Below are 22,067 nucleotides of genomic sequence, written 5' to 3' on the forward strand. Positions count from 1 at the left end.
CTCTGATTGCTCCCCTCTGTTGTATGGGACTGAGCAAACAAGAACTTCAAAACTAGGATTGGCAGAAGTCAGATCTGTAATGTAAAGTTATCTTTTCATACCTGCTTGACTTGGGGAGAATTTCTATGGAGACGGAGATTCAGGGAGGCACAAAGCAGGTTTTTCTTCTTGGGTTGCTATTTTCCCTCAGTATTGGAAAATCCCTGATGACTGTTTGTTTCTTTCAGCTGATATTCTTAATGCAAAAGTTGACTCTGAAATTTCCCTGTTGAAATGGGTAATGAAAACAGCAGTCAAGAAAGTCAGGTGAGTTCTGTATGAACATCATTACAGAAAACATTTTCTAAAAGTTACTAAATTTGTATAAGTTAAAAGATTCATAATGGATAAACAAATTTGATGCTAGTGACTTCAGTGCATTCAAAGGCTATAAACTGCCATTTGTGTGAATGGAGGAAAGAGAGAGAGAGAACAAATTGTGTTTCTGTTGGTGCAAAAGTTCCTAAAGGTTATATCAGAGGTCCCAACCTTTTGGGCACCAGGGACCGGTTCCATGGAGAAAGGTTTTTCCACAAACCGGAGAGTGCGTGGTTTTTTTTTGCTGCCTGCATCCCACGGATGGGGCTTTGCTTGTTTGTACAGACTGGTTGCTGGCATGCCACGGCCCAGTAGACCGGTAGTTGGGGACCCCTGATCTACATCACTAAACTATGTGTGCCAAAGGGGTGAGTTAGTAATTTTTGAACCCTAAAAAGAAAAATAATTCAGAAAATGCTAAAAATGTGCCAGGCTATGTTTTTGGCAATCTAGAATAAAATAATATTCATCAGTTGAGGAGAAGAATTACTGGTTTGGGAATCTTCAAGATTCTAAGCAATACACAGCCAGTAAGATATTAGTCAACACGGAAAGTTCCAAGGATCTGGTAATGGGGAAATCGGATCTTTAGAAAAATAGAGTTATGGAATGGGTGATGAATATTCCTTGCTCTGTCTTATCAACTCTTAAATTGTTTTGCTGACCTAAGCTTTTCACTTTGCAGTTTGTGTACCGATATATCCAAAATTGTGTATATTTTCCCCACCCATCAGATCCTGTGTAATTGGATTTTCTATGCTAATTATGTAGGAGAAATTAAAGAAAACTGTGTAGTTTTACTGATCTTTCTTTCATACCCACATATAACCACATAGTGCTGCAAAACTTTTATTTATTTTATATATAAATTCTGAGAATTGCCCGAGTCTTTGTCATCTGTAGAGATTTGGTATGTTTTCAAGGTTTTTAGGTATTAGTAATACTTGGGGAAGGGACATGGTGGCTCAGTGGGTTAGGACGCTGAGCTTGTCGATCAGAAGGTCGGCAGTTTGGCGGGTCAAATCCCGAGTGCCGCGTAGCAGAGTGAGCGCCTATTACTCGTCCCAGCTTCTGCCAACCTAGCAGTTCGAAAGCACGTAAAAATGCAAGTAGAAAAATAGGGACCACTACGGTGGGAAGGTAACAGCGTTCCGTGCGCCTTTGGCGTCTAGTCATGCCGGCCACATAACCATGGAGACATCCTCGGACAAGCGCTGGCTCTTCGGCTTTGAAACGGAGATGAGCACCGGCCCCTAGAGTTGGAAACGACTAGCACGCATGTGCGGGGGAACCTTTACCTTTACCTTTAATACTTGGGGATTCTCTGAGGAGCAAACCATGTGTTTCCTATATTCTATATTTTTGAGAGTGAAAATATTGGACCTCCGTCTTTCAGAGGAGGGAGAACACAAAACCTAGCTAATTGTTTGAAGAATACAAAGCATGGCAAGGTTGCTGTGAACTTAAATTATTATCCACACTGCAAAGCATTGGTTATGCATTATTGAGCAGAACTGTTTTCTTTACAAAGATTAGTGAGAAGCTTAGTAAGTTGCTTCATAGACTCTGCAGCTTCAAGTTGCTGCAGTCATTTGCTGAGATGAACAGGTATAGAAATCAAATAAATAATTAAATATTGTAAATACATACATACATACTTAAATGCTGGAAAAAATAATGCTGTGTTTAGAAAATATTGCAATGCACTGGAAGGTTTGCCATAGGTACAAGGTAACGAACACAAACACAATGAAAACCTTTAATCTCTGCGACACAACTTTATCCTAAAATTTAGTATTACTGAAAACTGCAGTATATTGTGGAAAATTAAGTTACGGTCATGAATTTTCTAATAGTGGAATTTAATTGTTTTCACGACAATAGATTGGTCATTTGGTTTCCTTCTGGCAAATAGTTACTCCCTTGTCATTCCTCTGAGAGTTCCTATATAAAAGGACATTCCATTAAATTATAATGTGCTGATGCATTTCATATAAGGCTATCAATCAATCGATCAACAGACAGAGAGTGACTGATTTACTTGCTCACTCTTTGGATTCTATCTGTCTATCTATGAGAATCTAAGGACTCATAGCGTTTTACAGTAAAAAATAATATTGATAAAAGTACAATGAAAATTATAAATAATTATCAAATAGTGCCCACCAACGTAATTTGCGGAGTGTTTGTTGTTGTTTTGTTTAGTATCTCCAATTCAGTGTTAACTCTTGGCAAATGCCAGGACAAGTCCTTACACCTTTCTTGGCATGATTTGGGGAAGCCATTTGCCATTGTTTCTTTCCTAGAATTGAGAGAGAGAATGACTCACCCAAAGTAGGACCAGAACACACAGTCTCCCAGTTTCTAGCCTGATACCTTAACCACTACACCAAACTGGCTTCCAACATATTTCAGAAGCCAAAAATTGTGTTCATACAGGAAGATTGATAGTGAAGCTCTGTACAAGTCTAAGCCTCATTAGTTTAAACCAATCAATATCAGTGAAACTCAAACTCCTTACTAAAACAATTTCAGAATTACTCTAACTGCCAATATAGGACAATAATTTTATTGTCTGACGTAAACAAAAATAATTTAACTCTTCGTTCCCAGACTATTACTTAGATAGCCATTTATCTACAGAGATACAGACTATTTGACTACAAAGCAGTATGGCCTGTTCAGGGCAGCCTTTTAACAATTCTCTTGTGTTTGTAGCTGACTACTTCAGCAGTTGTTTCTGAAATCAGACTCCTGACACCAGGGGGATGTCCTTTGGTCAACTTCCCAGTGTTCACTTTCAACCACTTATGGAGGAAATGAGTCCTTCAGAATGAGGACACTGATGTCTTTAACAGATGAAGGTTCACATCTGTGCCAAACAGATTGGTCTGTCTGTGTAGCACAAAAATACAAATGGGAGATTTAAAAAAAAAACCCAAAGAAGGTCAGTTTTACTACAATATTTTTCCAGGGCTTCATCTCCCTGCAAGCACAGTGTTATTAGGAATGGAAACTTGGTGTAATTCATCCAAACTGACTTCCAGCCAAGACACAGAACTATATCATGTTGCAACAACTGCCTTAAAAGGCTCTGTGTTTATAATGAGGAAAGTACAGCAGGAAGAAGACTACTGGGGGATGGGTGGGAGAAAGAACAGAGAGAAAGAACCTCTGTTAACTTGAACCAATTAAAAATGGTTGCTAATAATCCCACCCATCCTTCAGGCTTTCCAAGTACAAAACTTAAGTTCAAAACCTTTTCTTTTTTTCTCCCTTTTCTAAATGATAATTAAATCCTTGATGATTAACAGAGAAATTTCAGAGACGTTTGTCATCCTGTACACTGACATTGTTTTAACAATGACATAACTAGAATTACAAACTTAACTTTTGCAGGAATTTGATGGATCAAATTTTATCCTGTTGAATCCTATTTAATAAAATTGGTTCCAATTCATCAGTAAACTTTATTGGCAAGATTCCTGCTCTCTTTGCCTGTGAGGATATTTTTATTTAATAATAAAAAAACTTGTTTGATGAAAATTTGTTTTGGGTATTTGGATTGTTCATGCTTATTTTATTCTTGCTCTCAAAAGGATAGTTTGCACATTATAGCAATTTATTTGTTTTCTTTACACCAAATAAGAATATATTTCATATTACTGTATTATAGATATAAAACCATGGTAGTATAAATATTAATTCTGGGAATCATCATGCACTTTTGATTAATGCAATGTTTTTATCCAAGTGCTCTTGAGATTATGGCCGTCTATTCAAAATCGTGTTTTCTTAAGCAACCCAGTTTTCTAAGTTCACATATTAGAGTGAATAATAAAGTAACAACATGAGTCTTTACAGCACATTAGACTAAAATGCCTAGATTTTCAGTGCTACCATTACTATATATGTATTGTGTGTATATACATACATTCATTGTTTCTGTGTCTCTTACACATTTATGAAAATTGAGTACTGAGTGCAAAAGTTCTATTTGCCTATCACTGGGCCTGTCCCAACCAACCAGACAAGTTACATAAGTCTCCTCAATTAGGGTCAACCATAGCAGTAAATCCAAAAAAAAAAAAAAGACTTGCCCTTTCTGCCATCTGAAGAATCACTAGTATCTTTTAACCCAGTATCGGTAGAATATAGAGAGGCCTAGGCATATTATATTCCAAGGCATATTATGAGCTTACAATCATACTCCCAATACACCCCTCTCAAAAATCTGCTTAAAATTTTATTAAGAACACAAAACAGCAATGAAAAAAAAGAATAGATATTAGTCTTAAAGGAGGAGCTTAAGCTTCAGAAGTATAAATAAAGGCAACATAAGTAGACCCATCTAAGATGTGATTAGACCTTAAATAAAATTATCTTGAAAGAAACAGAGCACTTATTTTGAGCAGAAAATAAAATTAAATTTTATGCTACTCTATCTGGTTACTAACCACATCTAGAAAAATTATGTGAGAGATTTCTTGCTCATAAAAGATTTCATCACATTGCTTTAGTAGCAATATTCTTAATTGGTAAGGTGAAACTCGAAAAATTAGAATATCGTGCAAAAGTTCATTTATTTCAGTAATGCAAATTAAAAGGGAAAACTAATATATGAGATAGACTCATTACATGCAAAGCAAGATAGTTCAAGCCCTGATTTGTCATAGTTGTGATGATTATGGCATACAGCTCATGAAAACCCCAAATCCACAATCTCAGAAAATTAGAATATTGTGAAAAGGTGCAATATTCTAGGCTCAAAGGGTCCCACTCTAATCAGCTAATTAAGCCATAACACCTGCAAAGGGTTCCTGAGCCTTTAAATGGTCTCTCAGTCTGGTTCAGTAGGAATCACAATCATGGAGAAGACTGCTGACCTGACAGTTGTGCAGAAAACCATCATTAACACCCTCCATAAGGAGGGAAAGCCTCAAAAGGTAATTGCAAAAGAAGTTGGATGTTCCCAAAGTGCTGTATCAAAGCACATTAATAGAAAGTTATGTGGAAGGGAAAAGTGTGGAAGAAAAAGGTGCACAAGCAGCAGGGATGACCGCAGCCTGGAGAGGATTGTCAGGAAAAGGCCATTCAAAAGTGTTGGGGACTTTCACAAGGAGTGGACTGAGGCTGGAATCAGTGCATCAAGAGCCACCACACACAGACGGATCCTGGACATGGGCTTCAAATGTCATATTCCTCTTGTCAAGCCGCTCCTGAACAACAATGTCAGAAGCGTCTTACCTGGTCTGTTGCTCAGTGGTCCAAAATCCTCTTTTCTCATGAGAGCAACTTTTGCATCTCATTTGGAAACCAAGGACCCAGAGTCTGGAGGAAGAATGGAGAGGCACACACTGCAAGATGCTTGAAGTCCAGTGTGAAGTTTCCACAGTCTGTGTTGATTTGGGGAGCCATGTCATCTGCTGGTGTTGGTCCACTGTGCTTCATTAAGTCCAGGGTCAACGCAGCCATCTACCAGGAGATTTTGGAGCACTTCATGCTTCCTGCAGCAGATGAGCTTTATGGGGATGCTGACTTCATTTTCCAACAGGACTTGGCACCTGCCCACACTACCAAAAGCACCAAAACCTGGTTCAATGACCGTGGGATTACTGTGCTTGATTGGCCAGCAAACTCACCTGACCTGAACCCCATAGAGAATCTATGGGGCATTACCCAGAGAAAGATGAGAGACATGAGACCGAACAATGCAGAAGAGCTGAAGGCTGCTATTGAAGCATCCTGGTCTTCCACAACACCTCAGCAGTGCCACAGGCTGATAGCTTCCATGCCACGCCGCACTGAGGCAGTAATTGTTGCAAAAGGGGCCCAAACCAAGTACTGAGTACATATGCATACTTTTCAGAGGTCCGATATTGTTCTACGTGCACTCCTTCTTTTATTGATTGCATGTAATATTCTAATTCTCTAAGATTGTGGATTTGGGGTTTTCATGAGCTGTACACCATAATCATCACAATTATGACAAATCACGGCTTGAATTATCTTGCTTTGCATGTAATGAGTCTATCTCAGGGGTGTCAAACTCAATTTCATTGAGGGCCGCATCACCATTGTGGTTGCCATCAGGGGGCCGTGTGGGTATGGCCAGGGTAGGCGTGGCCTACTGGGTGGGCGTGGCTAGAGTGTGTATGGCCTACTGGGTGGGCGTGGCCAGCTCTACATCGTTCGCATCGAGGGTGCCTATGGGGGCCTGGTCAGGAGTGGGACAGTTCTGAGGGTCTCTGGCAGAAGGAGGGTCTCTGGGCCAGGGCCAAGGCAGAGGGCGCCGTTCCCTCACTGTTTCCAGGGTGGCTTCGCGGGCTGCATGAAACCACTTCATGGGCCGGCTCCGGCCCCCGGGCCTTGTGTTTGACATGTCTGGTCTATCTCATATATTAGTTTTCCCTTTTAAGTTGCATTACTGAAATAAATGAACTTTTGCACGATATTCTAATTTTTCGAGTTTCACCTGTATGTGTATGTATATATGCACAATGCAAGTTTAAAAGCTCTCTCCTTTCATCAGCAAACTGCTTTTTCCAGAGAAATTCAAAATAACCCAAACTTCCAACAAATTTGTTTCTTGCTATTTCACCTCAAGGAAAGGGGAAATGTTCTTGCTCATAAATTTAACAAACCTATTTTTATAGACATATTACTACTGGTAAAAGGACAAGGGATTAGTCTATAGGTCAGTTGTAGATATCTTCTCATCAAATGGGGATTTTTATAAGTTTTTATTATGAGAGGTATCTTCTACATTAGGGATCTGTGTATGTGGAATAATATAGTCACACATGCAATCATTGAAGAATACAGAATAAATGGAAGAAACTATTCTTTCAGTTCACTCTCCAAAACTTCATTTAAGACAGTAATGTAATACTAGGTTCAGATCATCTATGCTTTCATTTTCACCCTGGAATGATTTCTTGCATCTTAAAACACTCATACTCCAAAACCTGTATGTGGTTGTAATCGAGATGCTAGTGCAATTACAGATCTGCCTTGTCTACCATTTTTTAAATAATGCCAACTATTTCAGCCTAATTAAAATACAAGTATAGAACATAATAGTCTGTTATAGATGGGCAACATTTAAGGGCTTGGGCACTGCAGACAATCTATCATCCTTCCAGGGGATAAAGGAAGCTGTCCAGTATTGTGGTGTTGGCTCTGCAATGGGGGAAGTGATTGTTTTCAGTCTGATTTTGGAGTTCCTTAGGATTTTAAAGGTTAGGATGAGAATGATGAAATAGCAAACTTCATATTCACCTTAATCTTTGAAACCTTAAATGTGGACTAAATCTTCTCTTTTAGGGCAGGTGTTGGAATGTTTTCCATACTTAGAGTTCTGTAAGGGAAAAAGAAAAAATATCTACAGATTACTAAGTCTGCCATAAACCTAGAGGTCTCCTATAGTCCATGATTCTCAAACAATAGTGTTTTAGTTCATATATAATATGACATTAAAGGAAAGAAAAGCAAACCACATAATGGCTGAATACAATACAGGAGATTAAACATGTCCTCTAGTTGAGCGTCTTTATTTCTACATGGTAATATCCATGTAATTCTCTTGATAACCATTCAGAAGAGGTTTACTATTGTCTTTTCCCATAAAGGCTTTTGCCTTTCCAGTCTGACTTACAGCTCTGGAATTTCCTGATACTCTTTCATCTCTAACTAAACTCAGCTTGTTTACAGTAGCTTTGAAGCACAGAGAAAGTTGGCTAGGGGTTGTCACCTGCCATTCACAAATGGATTGCATGTAGTCAGAATTGTTGTTGTGTGGTATAGTTTAGAAAATAATAAGCTATATTGAAAGGGGAAAATTCCAACCAAATGTTCCTCAGATATCCTGCTGTCAAAAATGTACATTAATTCAGCTGTTAGGAAGAAACATCATAAACCTATGGTAGTCTAAAGAGCCTTGGTGGAGCAGTGGGCTAATGCCTCCTTAAGTAACACCAGCTGCCTGCAATTAGTGCAGGTTCGAGTCCCACCAGGCTCAAGGTTGACTCAGCCTTCCATCCTTCCAAGGTAGGTAAAAATGAGGACCCAGATTGTTGGGGGCAATTAAGCTGACTTTGTAATAATGCTGCTTGGGGGTGTGTGTGAAAGCCTTAACAAGCAGGCATATACATAGAATGAAGGCTACTGCTAAGCTTGTAAGCCGCCCTGAATCTTCGGAGAAGGGCGGGATATAAATGGAATTAAAATAAAAATAAAAATAAAAAATAAATGAAAAGGATAATCCAATGGGAATTATAATTCAAAATAAAATGTAGAAGCACTGAGTCCAATAAGATTAGTATCTGTACTTATATATTGTTTAAGCATTATATTTTGTATGCATATAGTTCTTAATATTTCAGTTTATTATTACAGTGGCCTAACAAACACCCTACTGGAACTGAAAGCTTTCTTTGAGACTGACAGATTATTGTTTCATGTTTTTTTTTATCATTGAACGTTTAGTCTATTACAACAAAGACAACAGAAAGTCTTGTGTTATATGAACACAAGAACATTAAAAAAATAATTTTTAAAATGCCACAAATTTCTTCTTATGTAAGTACCATTGACAAGTTACCCTCATTCTGAAGTATATTTTTTGTCATTTTAAAAAAACATATTTTGAAGGACAACTTTTTCTCCTCTCTGTCTGCCATACTAATAGATTTCCTGATCGAAAGGAAATGGCCAATGGGCTGGAAAAAGAGATAAGGATATGTTCCTAAGGGCCAGCTAAGAGCGTCACATCGTTGTTCATCTTCCCACACAACACACAGTTCCAGACTTTTATTTTACGATTATTTGTGTATTCATTATTAGTTTCTCAACAACATTAAAATAGGACATTAATAAAGGATACAATTTTTATTTTGCTATTAAAAAAAGCAAGTATTCATTGTATTGCTTGGATGCTTTTTAACTAAAACTCATGTTTTGTTTTGCTTTGCCAGGAGGGCTCTTCAGTTCCAAAACCAATAGAGCCACTTAGTACTGAGAAAGAAATAAGAACTAAAAAGTCAAGGAAAAAGAGCAGAGACAAATCACTCAACCAAGATGACCGGGACACGTTACCATCAGATTCTGCAGTTTCACTACCATTACCAGACGATAGTTTCTCATTAACTGCAAAAGATACAAGGTAGGCAGGATATGTTTTTACTTTGTTGGTGAAATAAGTAATTTAAAGTTGTCTGTTGCCCAGGAAGTTGTTACCACAGTAACTCAAGTAACATTACAAATTAAAAGTCACTTACTACCCAATTAATTCCCTTTTTATATTCATGGGCAATACAAGAATGTAATGGGGTTTTAATATCATTTCAGTAGATGCATATGATGACCTAAGAGTTCTTAGCCAATGTAGTACTTGGGAATTAAGGAACAGGGAATTAATTATTTTAAATTAAGAAAGAATAAAATAATGACCCGCTTTATGTGGTACTACAAACTTTGCTATTAAAATATACATACATACATACATACACTACCACATGGGAAACATATATATATGTGTGTGTGTGTGTGTATGTGTGTGTGTGTGTGTGTGTGTAAATTACTAACAAAGAATTAAGGGAGACTGAAATGCATTTCTAACTTATTAGTTTTCATCAGTCAGCCATACCCTTCTGAGATTCGAACCTGGGCTGATTGCACATTAGGCAGTTGTTTTTACCTCTTGAGCCACAGGATCCTTCTTGCTTTGTTAGCTTCTGCAAGGGGAGATATGTGTCAAATGTTAACTATTTAGATTACCTTGCTAGGCCCCAAACATGGGGCAAATCTTTATTTCCTGTTTTCAGCCTATCTTGAAGGCCATCGAACAGGCAGTAGTCACACCGGACAGCTCATATATTTGTGTAAATTACTAACAAAGAATTAAGTGAGACTGAAATGCATTTCTAACTTATTAGTTTTCATCAGTCAGCCATACCCTTCTGAGATTCGAACCTGGGCTGATTGCACATTAGGCAGTTGTTTGGGGCCTAGCAAGGTAATCTAAATAGGGGCCTAGCAAGGGGCCTAGCAAGGTAATCTAAATAGTTAACATTTCACACACACACACACACACACACACACGTGTGTGTGTGTGTGTGTGTGTGTGTGTGTGTGTGTGTTTCCCATGTGGTAGTTAGTTAAGGTTGAACATTCTCTAGTGTCAAGTTTATTTCAGGCATGCAATGTTTGGGGGTTTGGGTTAGTTTTCCTTCCTGGAAAGCTTGGCCTTCTCTCAGTAGGAGGCTTGAGGCAGAAAATGAACTGGAGGGTATGAATAATTTCTAGAAGCACATAAGAGCAAAGGTCAGCAGATTTTTCAGCTAAAGAGCAAGGCTGCCCATTTATGGGGACACTGCTCTGAGGGCTCAGGTAGGAACCAGCAATTCCCAAATCAGAGGTGTCTACTATGGAAATATACAAGAACGATTTTACCTCAAGAATTCCAAAAGGATGCACCAAGTATTTGACAGTTTGAAGGGCAGGAAGAAGTCACAAGTTTAATTTTTTTATGCCTCTAGTGGTATAAAAGTAGTAATTCTCACTAGCAGTAGGCAAGCAATGTATTTATTTATTCTTGTCTGCAATAAAAGTTCTATCTAGCCAAGCTGTCTCTGTAAATCTTCTACCAAACTGAACCAAAGAATCAGGCTAACTTAGGAGATGTCATAAGATTCCAAGTCCAGCGTGAGAAGCTTGACAGATTAATTTCCCACTCCATACCTTCATCACTGTGGGAAGAGAGTGAAGGTCTAGATCAGGGGTAGGCAACCTTGGCTCTTTTATGACTCGTGGACTTCAACTCCCAGAATTCCTGAGCCAGCCATGCTAGCTCAGGAATTCTGGGAGTTAGAAGTCCACAAGTCATAAAAGAGCCAAGGTTGCCTACCCCTGGACTCTAGATTAAAAAAAATAACAGGATGGGAAGACTTAAAAGTGCATCGATTCAAATCACATAATATTCTAAGGGAAATATGACTGCATGCCAAATTGATTTTTCCATTTCAGATTTGGTATTAACAATTGTGAATGTGTTCCTTTTTCTACAACCCCTTTTCTTTTTCTAGCAGTGGAAACTGGCCTGTAGTGTGTGACTTGGAGGAAAGGGAATCCTACCAGTCCCTAGCCCCAAATAATCTTCTTTTTGCTGGGATTGACATAAATGAAGAGTTAAGGACCCAGAATCCTCTCCTGAGCAGGTATAGTTAATTTGAGGAAATATCCTTGTTTTTTTCTGCGTACTTATGGATTTGGATTTGCATTGTGTTTATGGAGGGTTTTTAAAAAATAAATAAATAATAATAATGCAACCATAGATAAGCTTATTCTGGCTTTTGGAGTTTCCCTTACATAGTTTTTGACTATTTATTAGATTTCGGTTTTCTGAATGACAGTGTGCTGCTTGAATTTCGCATGTTTCTGAAGTCTTGGTTTTCTTATCTTTTTGTTCTTAATTGTTCAGGCAGGGGTAGGCAATCTCGGCTCTTTTATGACTCATGGACTTCAACTCCCAGAATTCCTGAGTCAGCATAGCTGACTCAGGAATTCTGGGAGTTGAAGTCCATGAGTCATAAAAGAGCTGAGGTTGCCTACCCCTGGGCTACCTGGTCCTCTCCCTGATCTGAGAGAAGTTTGGGGAGCCTGTCTATTTAGTGGCTCCTCTTCTCTTCCTGGCCCTCGTATCTGCTTTCTGCAGAGCAATCTTCAGTCCTCCATTGCTTCTCTAGAAGTCTGATGGTGTTTCAGTTCACTTCCCTATAAGAAAAGTAAAATGCATCTTATGGAATTCTGAAAGTACCGTTAAATTTCTTTCCACCATTCCAGCTATTACCTCAGGTCCAATTGCCTAACCCTGTACGCTATATTTGAAAGTAAAGGCATGTTTGCGTGGCAAATCAAAATTTATGTGCAGCATAATCTGTTTTGTGTTTGTTCTCATGAGGCATCTCAATATATTTAAACATACTCTCTAATAATCTAAAATTTGAAAGAAGCACACAGAATGAAATGCCTGCCTGACTGTAGCATATATTTCAAATAAAAAAGCAAAGACATTTTTTTGAAAAGTCATAAAAATTGATTCCTGATTGTATGAATAATTGAGAGTAAATTGAAAATAAAGTGTGATGGGGGGGGAGACTCCTCTTGATTTTCAATGATGTGCCATGAGTTATGCTGCAAAAACGAGGTGAAACCAGGACAAGAAAATGGATCTTACAGAAAGAAGCTAAATTAAAATTACATTAATTAAATACTGTAAATATGATTGTTTCATGTGAATGAAATAATTTCCCCTTCAGTTGTATTAATAATTATAATTTAGTGCTAATTTTTGCAGTGTTTCTGAGGGCTTCACTCAAGGCATGTAGTTCTGAGGTGTCTTGTACACTCTAATTACAGGTACTAGATATACAGTTGCTTCGATTTATAGATAAACATAAATCAGATCTGTAAGTTTTAAATCTACTAAATTGAGTGGAATATCCCCAGCCAAGTACTGTGGCCACTTTACTTGAAGGCTTTTTCTATTTTTGAATTCTAGGAAGGCAGTGAAAAGAGAAGCTTTATTGAATTCCTAGTGAGTTATCTTACAGTGTTGGTAATCTATATTCAATCTGATGTCTTGTAACTTGCTTGAAACTGAACTTGATTGTTATCTAGGCAGAATACAGTATTCTCCTTTTTTTTAGTGAAAGTGCTACAGTAGTACATAGTTTGCATTCCCAAATACTGAAACGCATCAGCACTCATAAAACAGTTGGGCATTAAGCAAATATGGCGAGGTCAGATCCTGTGAAAGTCAAGATGGAAGTTTCCGATAGCAAATATAGGCCTACCAGATCTGGCCTGCAACAATCCAGACCTCAAGACTGCAGCAAAATATTACCCTGAGCTTTGCTGCCCTCTAATGATCATCTGCATTTTTGCAGGCAAGATCTGCTAACTGGGAGGAACAATGATGTGAAGTACCAAGAAACAACTGATCAGTTTCAATTTAAGAAGAGAGATCACTCAGGTTAGGAGGAAAACAGAAAATGGTTATCAAATTATGGAAATAGTAGCAGCTTAAGGTTGTTTCATTGGAACTGAATAAGTCAGAGAAACAGGTAGAATAAGAATCAGAATGTTATTTGGCGAGGCTTTCTAGTACATGACAATACTGTGTATTTTAATTTGTCTTTAGAGTAAAAAGCCATATCATGAATTGGTAAGCATCCTACACATTTGTTCAGAATTCAGTATTGCTACGTTCATTGCGTTTATTCCATACTAAATTGAATTGGGATTTTAGCTGTAATTTATTACATACAGAAGGTTGCAATGTAGAAGTCTAAACTAGATCTCGCAAATCCAAATGGTGTTTCTGGACTATTGGAGCTATAATTGCCAGAATTTTCAGTGAGAATTTTGGGAGTTACAGTTGCTGCACAGTTGAAAAGTACAAGACTGAGAAATGGTGATCTAAATTAAACTTAAAACTGGAAGAGCTTTAAAATCCAAAGATACAGTATGTGGTCATATCATCTAAAATTCATTTCTGGTCTGATAACTTTTCTATATTCTCTACTCAAATCAGGATTAATTTTAAGTCTATCATGAACATCAGGTGAACCAACTGACAATTCCATAAATTAAAATATCTAATACAGTAGCACAAAATGTTGTTGTGGAGAGAATAGGAGATGGAAGGAGTATTATGTTTGTTCACCTCCTTGAGCTACTTATAAAGTAATAAAGGTGGAATAAAAATCAAATAAATAAATACGTGCTACAGGAATATATTTGCATCTAATGATTCTCTTGCAGAAATTTTATATCATTGATGCCTCTGACTTCTTGCCTCATGAAATCAAACAGATAGCTTTTCAGTGCATGTGCATGCATGGCTTTTAAACTTCTGTGATGTGGAATTTATTGCCAAATTGAAATGAATAAATGTTTCCATTGTTGGCAGCCTGAATAATGAAGGCCTCTGTAGTATCACTGCTGAAGAATCAACCAGTGAAAACACTGTTGTGGCACAACCAGATGTGATGGCACTGGAGAACAACCTGTACAAGGGAGATTCCTTGGGAGGCACTGAAGAAGAAGGACAAGATCAAAGGCGACAGATGCCAATGCTTTCTAAGCATGGTGAGGGATGCACTGCACTAAGTTTTGAAAGTAGCACTGAAGGCTTGCCAGCCATGATGTCAAACCCTGCTATTATAAATGATAAAGACCCCAGAACTGAACCTCTTGTTAGCGGAACAGATGCTATTACTTCTGCAAGAGAGTATGAGAAAGATCTAAATAATACTGCTTTGGAGCAGATTCCCTTCTTAGATTCTACTTGGACACCAGGATCTGAAACCAAGGAGAGCAATTCCAGTGAATTAGATTCATTGCAACAGAGTGAACTGTTGACCAGAGGAGAGAAGACACACATTAACCTGTGGCCTAAGAGTGAGAAAGGCAGAGATTCTTTTAGCACTAAAGAAATCAGACAGGAGACTGAAGTGGAAGTGAGCCTAAATAATGAAGGCCTCTGCAGTAACACTGCTGGAGAATCAATCAGTGAACACACTGTTATGGCATATCCAGATATGACGGTGCTGGAGAATAACCTGGATAAGAGAGATTCCTTAGAATGTACTGAAGAAGAAGGAAAAGCTCAAAGTCAACATATGCATGGTAAAGAATGTACTGCACTAAGCCTTGACAATGTCCCTAGAGGTTTGCCTGCCTTGGTGTTATACCCTGCTATTGTGAATGACAAAGACCCAAGAACTGTACCTCTTGTCAGTGGAACAGATGCTGACCATTATGCTACTACTTTTACAAGACAGTATAAGGAAGATCCAAATAATACTGTTTTGGAACAGATTCCTTCATCAGATTCTACTTGGACGTCAGGACCTGAAACCAAGGAAAGCAATTCCACTGTATTAGATTCCTTGCAACACAGTGGACTGTTGACTGAAGGAAAGAAGTCAAACGTTGCTCATCTGCCTAAGATGGAGAAAGGCAGAGATTGTTATACCACTAAAGAAATCAGACAGGAGACTAAATTAGAAGAGAGTAACAAGGAACAGGCTTTAATAAAACCAGTGGGACTGAACACAGGTAGTGTAGATAACCTGGTAATGAAAAAAGAAAACTGTATTCCAAATAATCTCATAACAGAAAATTCAGACTTCAATAAATATGGTACATCTGGTACTGATCAGAGAATTGTTGAGTTCAGAGGTGTCATCAGCGAAGATAGCAACAGTGAAGTGAACAGAGGGGACAGTCAATTCCAAACATTTCCAGAAAAGAATACTGAGGTGCTTGAGGATCCTCCTATTGTATCCAGTTTGCCCTCAAACACGTCAAACTTGTTATCATTAACCATGACAGAACAACCAATTGACAACTTTTCATCTGAAAAGGAATGGCTAGAAAAAGCTATCAGTCCGAAACCAAGCGTCTATTGTGTGGATTTACCAGTTAGCTTGGAACCTTCTGGGGCATCCTTGTTACCAGAAATAAAAGACAAAATGCAAAAAGCAAATACATCTCAGAACATACCAGAACAAATTACAAAGGAAATCACACAAACCGAATCTATGAGCAGGGGAAATACAACCTTAGCTGACCCAGAACATGTTATGTATATGGTGAAGGAAGAATCTGTTGGGGATAGACTGTTGTTACTTGACAGAAGAACAAGAGATTTCATGAGTGAGAATGACCTTGCTGAGTATAATAAAGAAGAAACTATAATAGCTGTTTTTTCCAGAAACAAAGAGGATGGATGTCAAGAGGTCCCATCCTCAAGTCAGGTTATACATGAAGATATAAACTGCCCCCAAGAGACACCACTAACTTTTGATATGAATTCAAGACAGATCAATCCAGATGCTACCTTGGATGATTATTGGAGTTCTCAAGTAAGTGGTTTAGAAACCAATATCAGTGGCAACATTTTAGAAAAGAACCTCAGTTCCTTATGTAATCTGAATATACTCAATGAACATTCACCAGAATTAAGTGAGAACTTGGAGCAAAAAAACACAACCATAAATGAAAAAAAAGTAGCCAGTCTTGAGTCTTCTGATCAAATACTTTTACAAGGAAAAGACAGCTTGCAGACTTGTGATCTTTTAAATTCCAGTGCAGAAGACATTCAGCTCTGCTTTCCAGTCAATAAAGAGAATGAGATTGCAGATGGCTCACTGTCTCTGCATTCTGAGGACAATGATATTATGCAAAATAAAAAAGAGGAATCCTGGGAACAGCCACTTGCTCAAAAAACCAAATCAGAATGGGAAGACCAGTTGATGGATGAAATAAATTCAGAGGATAATGCCTCAAATGCAGAAATAATTGCAGTATCTAAAACAGAACTTGAGTTCCACAACTTAAATGAACAGGCCAGAAGTGCTGAATGTCTTGCAACTGGGAAAACAAACATTCTAGAGGATGAATCCCACTCTGAAAGTGAAAGATGTGCCTCAACAGCTGGCAGTGACCCAAACTCTGTACCTGTGACTACTGCTGAACAAAGCAGTGCTTTGGGGAAGAATGAAGCTAGACAGGAGGAATGCAAAACAGGGATGAAAAAACAAGAAACTGACACAACTTTGGCACAAGAAACACATATCAAATTGGACTCCACACAGCAAGTGCAGCTGGAACAAGCAATTGAAGAAAATGACCCTCGTATAAAACATGATTATTCTGGCAGCCCTTCAATATCAGCAGTTGGAGTAGAAACCAGTCCCCAGCCATTAAAGCTTAGAGACTTAGGTGATAATAGCCTAAGGGCAAACAATTGTCCATTCATGAGCAATGATTCCAAAGAATGTTTGGAAACTCATCCCAAAGAGTCTGTGGAAAATCAGCAGATGGTGGGCATTTCAATGACATCTCCCAAAGTGCAGTCAGACAAAAGCTCAAAGTCCTCTGGCACCATCTGCAAGGCAAGTGAAGACAAACAGCGTATTTCAGGCCCAGGAGGTAAAGACCTGGATCACGATGGTCTTCAAGCAGTTGCGAGTTCCCAGGGAGAGAACTCTAACCAGACATCTCCTGAAAGGCTACACCCATTGGAATTAAATCATTCCATTGGCCACGAGGAGCTTGATAAAAGTGAACTACAACAAACTGAAGACAAACTACACAAGCTCCAAAAAGTGCTCGGTGGGCCAGAAGCAAAACCAAATAATCCATCAAATGAAAATGCATCTCTAACACATATTTCTGAATCTGTGGGAAACCCCACACAAGAAAACAGCCTGCCAAATGTATTAAACCCACTGGAGGAAGAAAGTCATCTTAGCAAAGAAATCTTCAACAACTCAAAGCAAGACCTTTCTAATTCTCTGCTTTCAGATGGGGTTTTGGAAGGAGCAAGCCAGAGGGGTGTATTTGCTGAAAAATCTATTACAGTTAAACAGTTGGGTGGCTTAGATGAACTGTCAGACGGCAAATACACAAGCAGTACCGATGCTACAGACTTTATTCCAGTGACACAGAAAACTGCTAGTGTCGGTACTGAACAGGCACAAACCCTGCAGGAGAGTTTAACCTGTGTAGGTGAACATTCTAAGGACAGTGGGACTGCTGTTAACTTACCAAGCAAAGAACCAGAATTGGATGAACAAAATTTACATACAGAGATAGAAGAGCACCTGAGTTTAATAAATGAAACTATTCTGAAAGATGAGCAAGTAACGTGCAAAGGGGACGTAACTTTCCTGCCTTCTGAAAACATAGGAATAGATGAACATCCTCCTGGATTACCTAACAGCCCAGAAGTTCCTTTGAGTGATGCTTGGCATGAAACATACCCTGTTGAAAAGACTGACATCCTATCTGTTAGCTCTCAAGCAGAACCAACGCCTCTTTCAACATCAGCACTTCTGCATAACGGGCCCCGCCAAGTAAGCTGCCAGCCTGCAGACTTTATGTATCATAGCCCTAATGGTGAATTTAAAAAAAGTGAGCCAGAAGCTGTGGCATCTCAAGATGTCTTAGATACTGCTCCCAGTCTGCAGACTGCAGCTGCTATACCCATTGACTTAGATGATGCTTTTGTAGAGAACAGCACAACTGATCAAAGGAAACCAGAAGCAATGAATTTAGATGATATTCCTTCAGAAGCTGTTCCAGAAAAGGGATCTTGCATTCCAGGCCAAGAGTTCCTTTCAGAAGAGCATGCTTTAACCTCGCAGGATGTTTCTGAAATCAGGCAAGCTGAAAGAAATTTGTCACCATTTAATTTCAAGAAGCTGCAGGATGAGTTCTTGGCAATTAAGCTAAAAGGGGATAAAAGTGATGTACATTTCAAAGCCCAGCAGCATAACAGCTCAGCAGAATCTCTACTCGGCCTTTCAAGTTTAGAAAGGAAGTTTTGGGACTTTTCGTCACTCGATAAGCAAGCAAATCGTAAGGAAGACACTGCAACAAATATAAGTTGTGAAGATAACAAGCACAGTAACGTTGAAGAAGAAAGCAAATGTGATTTCATAGAGAAATGTAACCTTCCCAAGACTGAAGTAGATGTTCCCAGGCAGCCTGCAGCAATATCTGAAAAAGAACCAGAGATTTCATCTTCCAAGGCATTCAGCATTGGCTTTTTTGATTTCAGGAAACATATTAGCAAAATATTTGAACAGGTAGTCCCAAATGCCTTGCCTGCCAATTTGCCTAACCTTGCCACTGAACAGAGTCTGAGTGAGAGGGTCAGTCCAGGAGGTAAAGAAATAGAGGTTAAGCAGGAAATGGAAAAATCTGATAAAAACAATGCAGATGGAGATCCAGAGAATGACTGGAAAACAAAAAAATGCACACTGCCTTTGGAGGCTGAAATCACTAAAGAGAAAATAGCGCAGGAACAAGAACACACAGGAATGCTGGCAAACAGTCAGGAATACAATTTGCCAAGCGCCTTTTCAGAAAAGATCCCTATCGACAAACATTGCTTAAACCAAAACTCTCTTGCAACTTTCCCCAAGTTAGTTAAAGCGGATGGCTTATGCAGTCATGAAATAAATGCAGAGTTTCATGATCTCCTTTGCTCTTTAAGCCGTGATACTGCTGAGAATCAAGTGAGCACAGAAAAAGTAGAATTTCAATCTAGAAGTTCTGGAAACCAAGAAACGGAGAATCTGTCATTTACTCCTAAAAATGAAGAATCTTTAATTATTCCTGGAGTTGTTCCAGATTTCGATGCCACAGCCACTGCTGCTGAAGTAAAGGAAGGTAACCTAATTAATCTGTGTAAATTTGAAACAGATGAACCTGAAGAACAGTTCATGTATGATGGAAATAAACACATCGACAAGGGAAATGGTGACAACAGTAATGAACTAGCCAAGATTTCAACACTGTCATTTCTTAGAGAAGATCTTGATGCTCATAAAGAACAAACAGATCAGTCCAGGATATTGCTTGATGAAAATCCTAATTTTCCCAATGAACATACATTACAGAACCAAGCTGTTACAGTACTGGATGCCATAGATAGCAATAACTGGTCCGTAGAGGAAGAAAAGAGACAGGACACAGGAAAACATAAGCTAATTACTTATTTTAAAAATGAAGTAAGTCCTGTTGAGTCCAAATTGGGATCCAGCAGTGTTCAAGAGAGTTGTATAGAAAAAACAAATGACATCAATTTGAGCACACCAGAAGGACCAGGTTTTTCTACTGACATTCCTAAAGCAGATACTACAAGTATGCTAAACACCAACAACTGTGATGCAGTTTTGCAAGGCAGCATAGACATTCAATCACCTGATGTAAAGAGACATTCAGAAACCCTTCAAGGGTTGGAACAAACTGTATGGACAGATGTGGATATGGCTTATTTAAATCAACCCAAAGAAGAACCTTTAGATTTTCAAGATATCCAGGAAATAATCTCACCTATTTCACATTCAGAATTGGAGCAAAGCTTCCCTAGTTTGCTTGAAAACATGGCAATGGAAGAATTACCCCCAGAAAGGTATTTAATTTAAAATTAACTGTAAAAAGAATTCATTATATTGATGTTCATGCAAGATAGCAGTTAGAGAGGATGGATCAAGCATTTTTTTAATTGAATTGAACTTTGTTTAGCATATTTATCTTGCAGCAGGGACTGCCTACTTAGGAAGAGTGTCTTAATTCTTCACCTGAAATTAATGAAACTACTGGATTTTAAGGAAGTAATGTCACTTTTAACAGCCTTAGAGCTGTACAAATGTCAGGTTTTTCTGAGTGCTAACACTTAGGCTATAATTCAGTATACACTTTCCAGACACTAAGCTTCAGTATACAACCATTAAGGCAACAGGCTAGAACAGGGGTGTCAAACTACTGGCCAATGGTCCAGAGGCATCATCCGGAAGCCACACCCACCCCACTGCCGGCAATGGCAAAATAGGCCTGATAGGTCTTGCAATGTCACATGATGTCACCAGTTTGACATGTCTGGGCTACAAACCTAGTTGGATGAGCTTGGGTCAGTTACTTTCTCTCAACTCTAGGAAGGAGGCAATAGTAAATCACTTTTGAAAAACCTTGCCAAGGAAACTACACCATCTAGTCCAGGCAATATCTAAAGTAAAATCTGACTCAAAGGAGCAACACCATCCTTAAAAAAATGCTTCACTGAAGTCAAGGATCTTATTTCTGGATATATAATTTAGGATTAAAAATGTATATCATTAGAATCTCTCAGTTGTCAGTCATATTCTAGTAGCTATAATCAGATAGCTCTGCTTTAGCTGTGTTTATTAATACAAGGTCTCATATATAAAGAAAAAGTTAGCCTGGAATATCTCTGACTGCTATAGTATAATTCACCTAAATTACTCAAAATTCTTTTCCAATGTTCCCTGGTATTCCAAAATGTTCATTTTTATATCACATATTATTTCAGAATTTCCAGTGAGATTTGATTGAGATTTATTTATTTTTATTATATTTATATACCACCCTTTCCCGAAGGACTCAGGGCGGTTTACAGGGTGATTAAAACAAAAAATACAAAAGTTAAAAACAGTTTAAAAAATTATATCCGTCCCTGAACAAATAAAACCCCAGTTAAAATTAATTTATATGGCATAACATTGGTATACAGATATGTGGGATCTGAGGTTTGCAGGTTTATTTAGCAAATGTATATAGCTATAAGTTGCTTTTTTATATAGCATGTTCAAGATCATTCTCTCACAGAGAAAGCAACTGAATTGTTAATATTTCACAGCCGAGGAAAAATTAAGCATGCTGCAGACCTGTTCTCTAGTGTTTATATCCACATTTTTTTCAATTTTTAATCAAATCATTGCCTACAACAAACTAAGATGTAAAATAGCCATATTTTGGTTGGGTTCTTTCAGCAAACTGCCTTTTAGTCTTATATTGTTCATGAATCTAGTCATTATTTCAGTTCTTCTTCCCAAATTCAAAGGATTATGGATCAAATGGGAGAAAAATCTTAAATTAATCTCTAACCCTAAAATATATTAAATAAATTTTCTAAATAGAGTTACACCAATGACTCATTCCAGGATGTAGCAAACTTTTTTTTTAAAGTACCGTATATACTTGAGTATAAGCCGAATTTTTCAGCCCACTTTTTGGGCTGAAAAATTCCACTTCGGCTTATACTCCAGTCAACAAAAAAACTTACCAAGGACTTGTGCGCGGCCGAGGCTTTGGAGCTTCCGGGATCGCGC

At 38.3% G+C, this 22,067-nt stretch overlaps 1 protein-coding gene across 3 annotated transcripts in view; it reads left to right on the forward strand.

Annotated features, from left to right (window-relative positions):
- Positions 1–258: 258 nt before the first annotated feature.
- The window catches only part of TACC2 (transforming acidic coiled-coil containing protein 2), a 163,397-nt gene continuing 141,588 nt past the window's right edge, over positions 259–22,067 (forward strand). The window contains exons 1-3 of one of the 3 annotated variants that reach the window (XM_083364493.1): positions 259–306; positions 9,333–9,520; positions 11,442–11,573. In XM_083364493.1, coding sequence (XP_083220619.1) covers positions 274–306; positions 9,333–9,520; positions 11,442–11,573 — 353 coding nt within the window. In that variant the 5' untranslated portion in view covers positions 259–273. Of the gene's footprint in view, positions 307–9,332; positions 9,521–11,441; positions 11,574–17,618; positions 20,351–22,067 lie in introns of those variants that run through there. The other 2 variants (XM_083364491.1, XM_083364492.1) reach the window with 2 other exon arrangements.

Source organism: Vipera ursinii (genome assembly GCF_947247035.1).
Source record: "Vipera ursinii genome assembly, chromosome: 5".
Lineage (NCBI taxonomy): Eukaryota > Metazoa > Chordata > Lepidosauria > Squamata > Viperidae > Vipera > Vipera ursinii.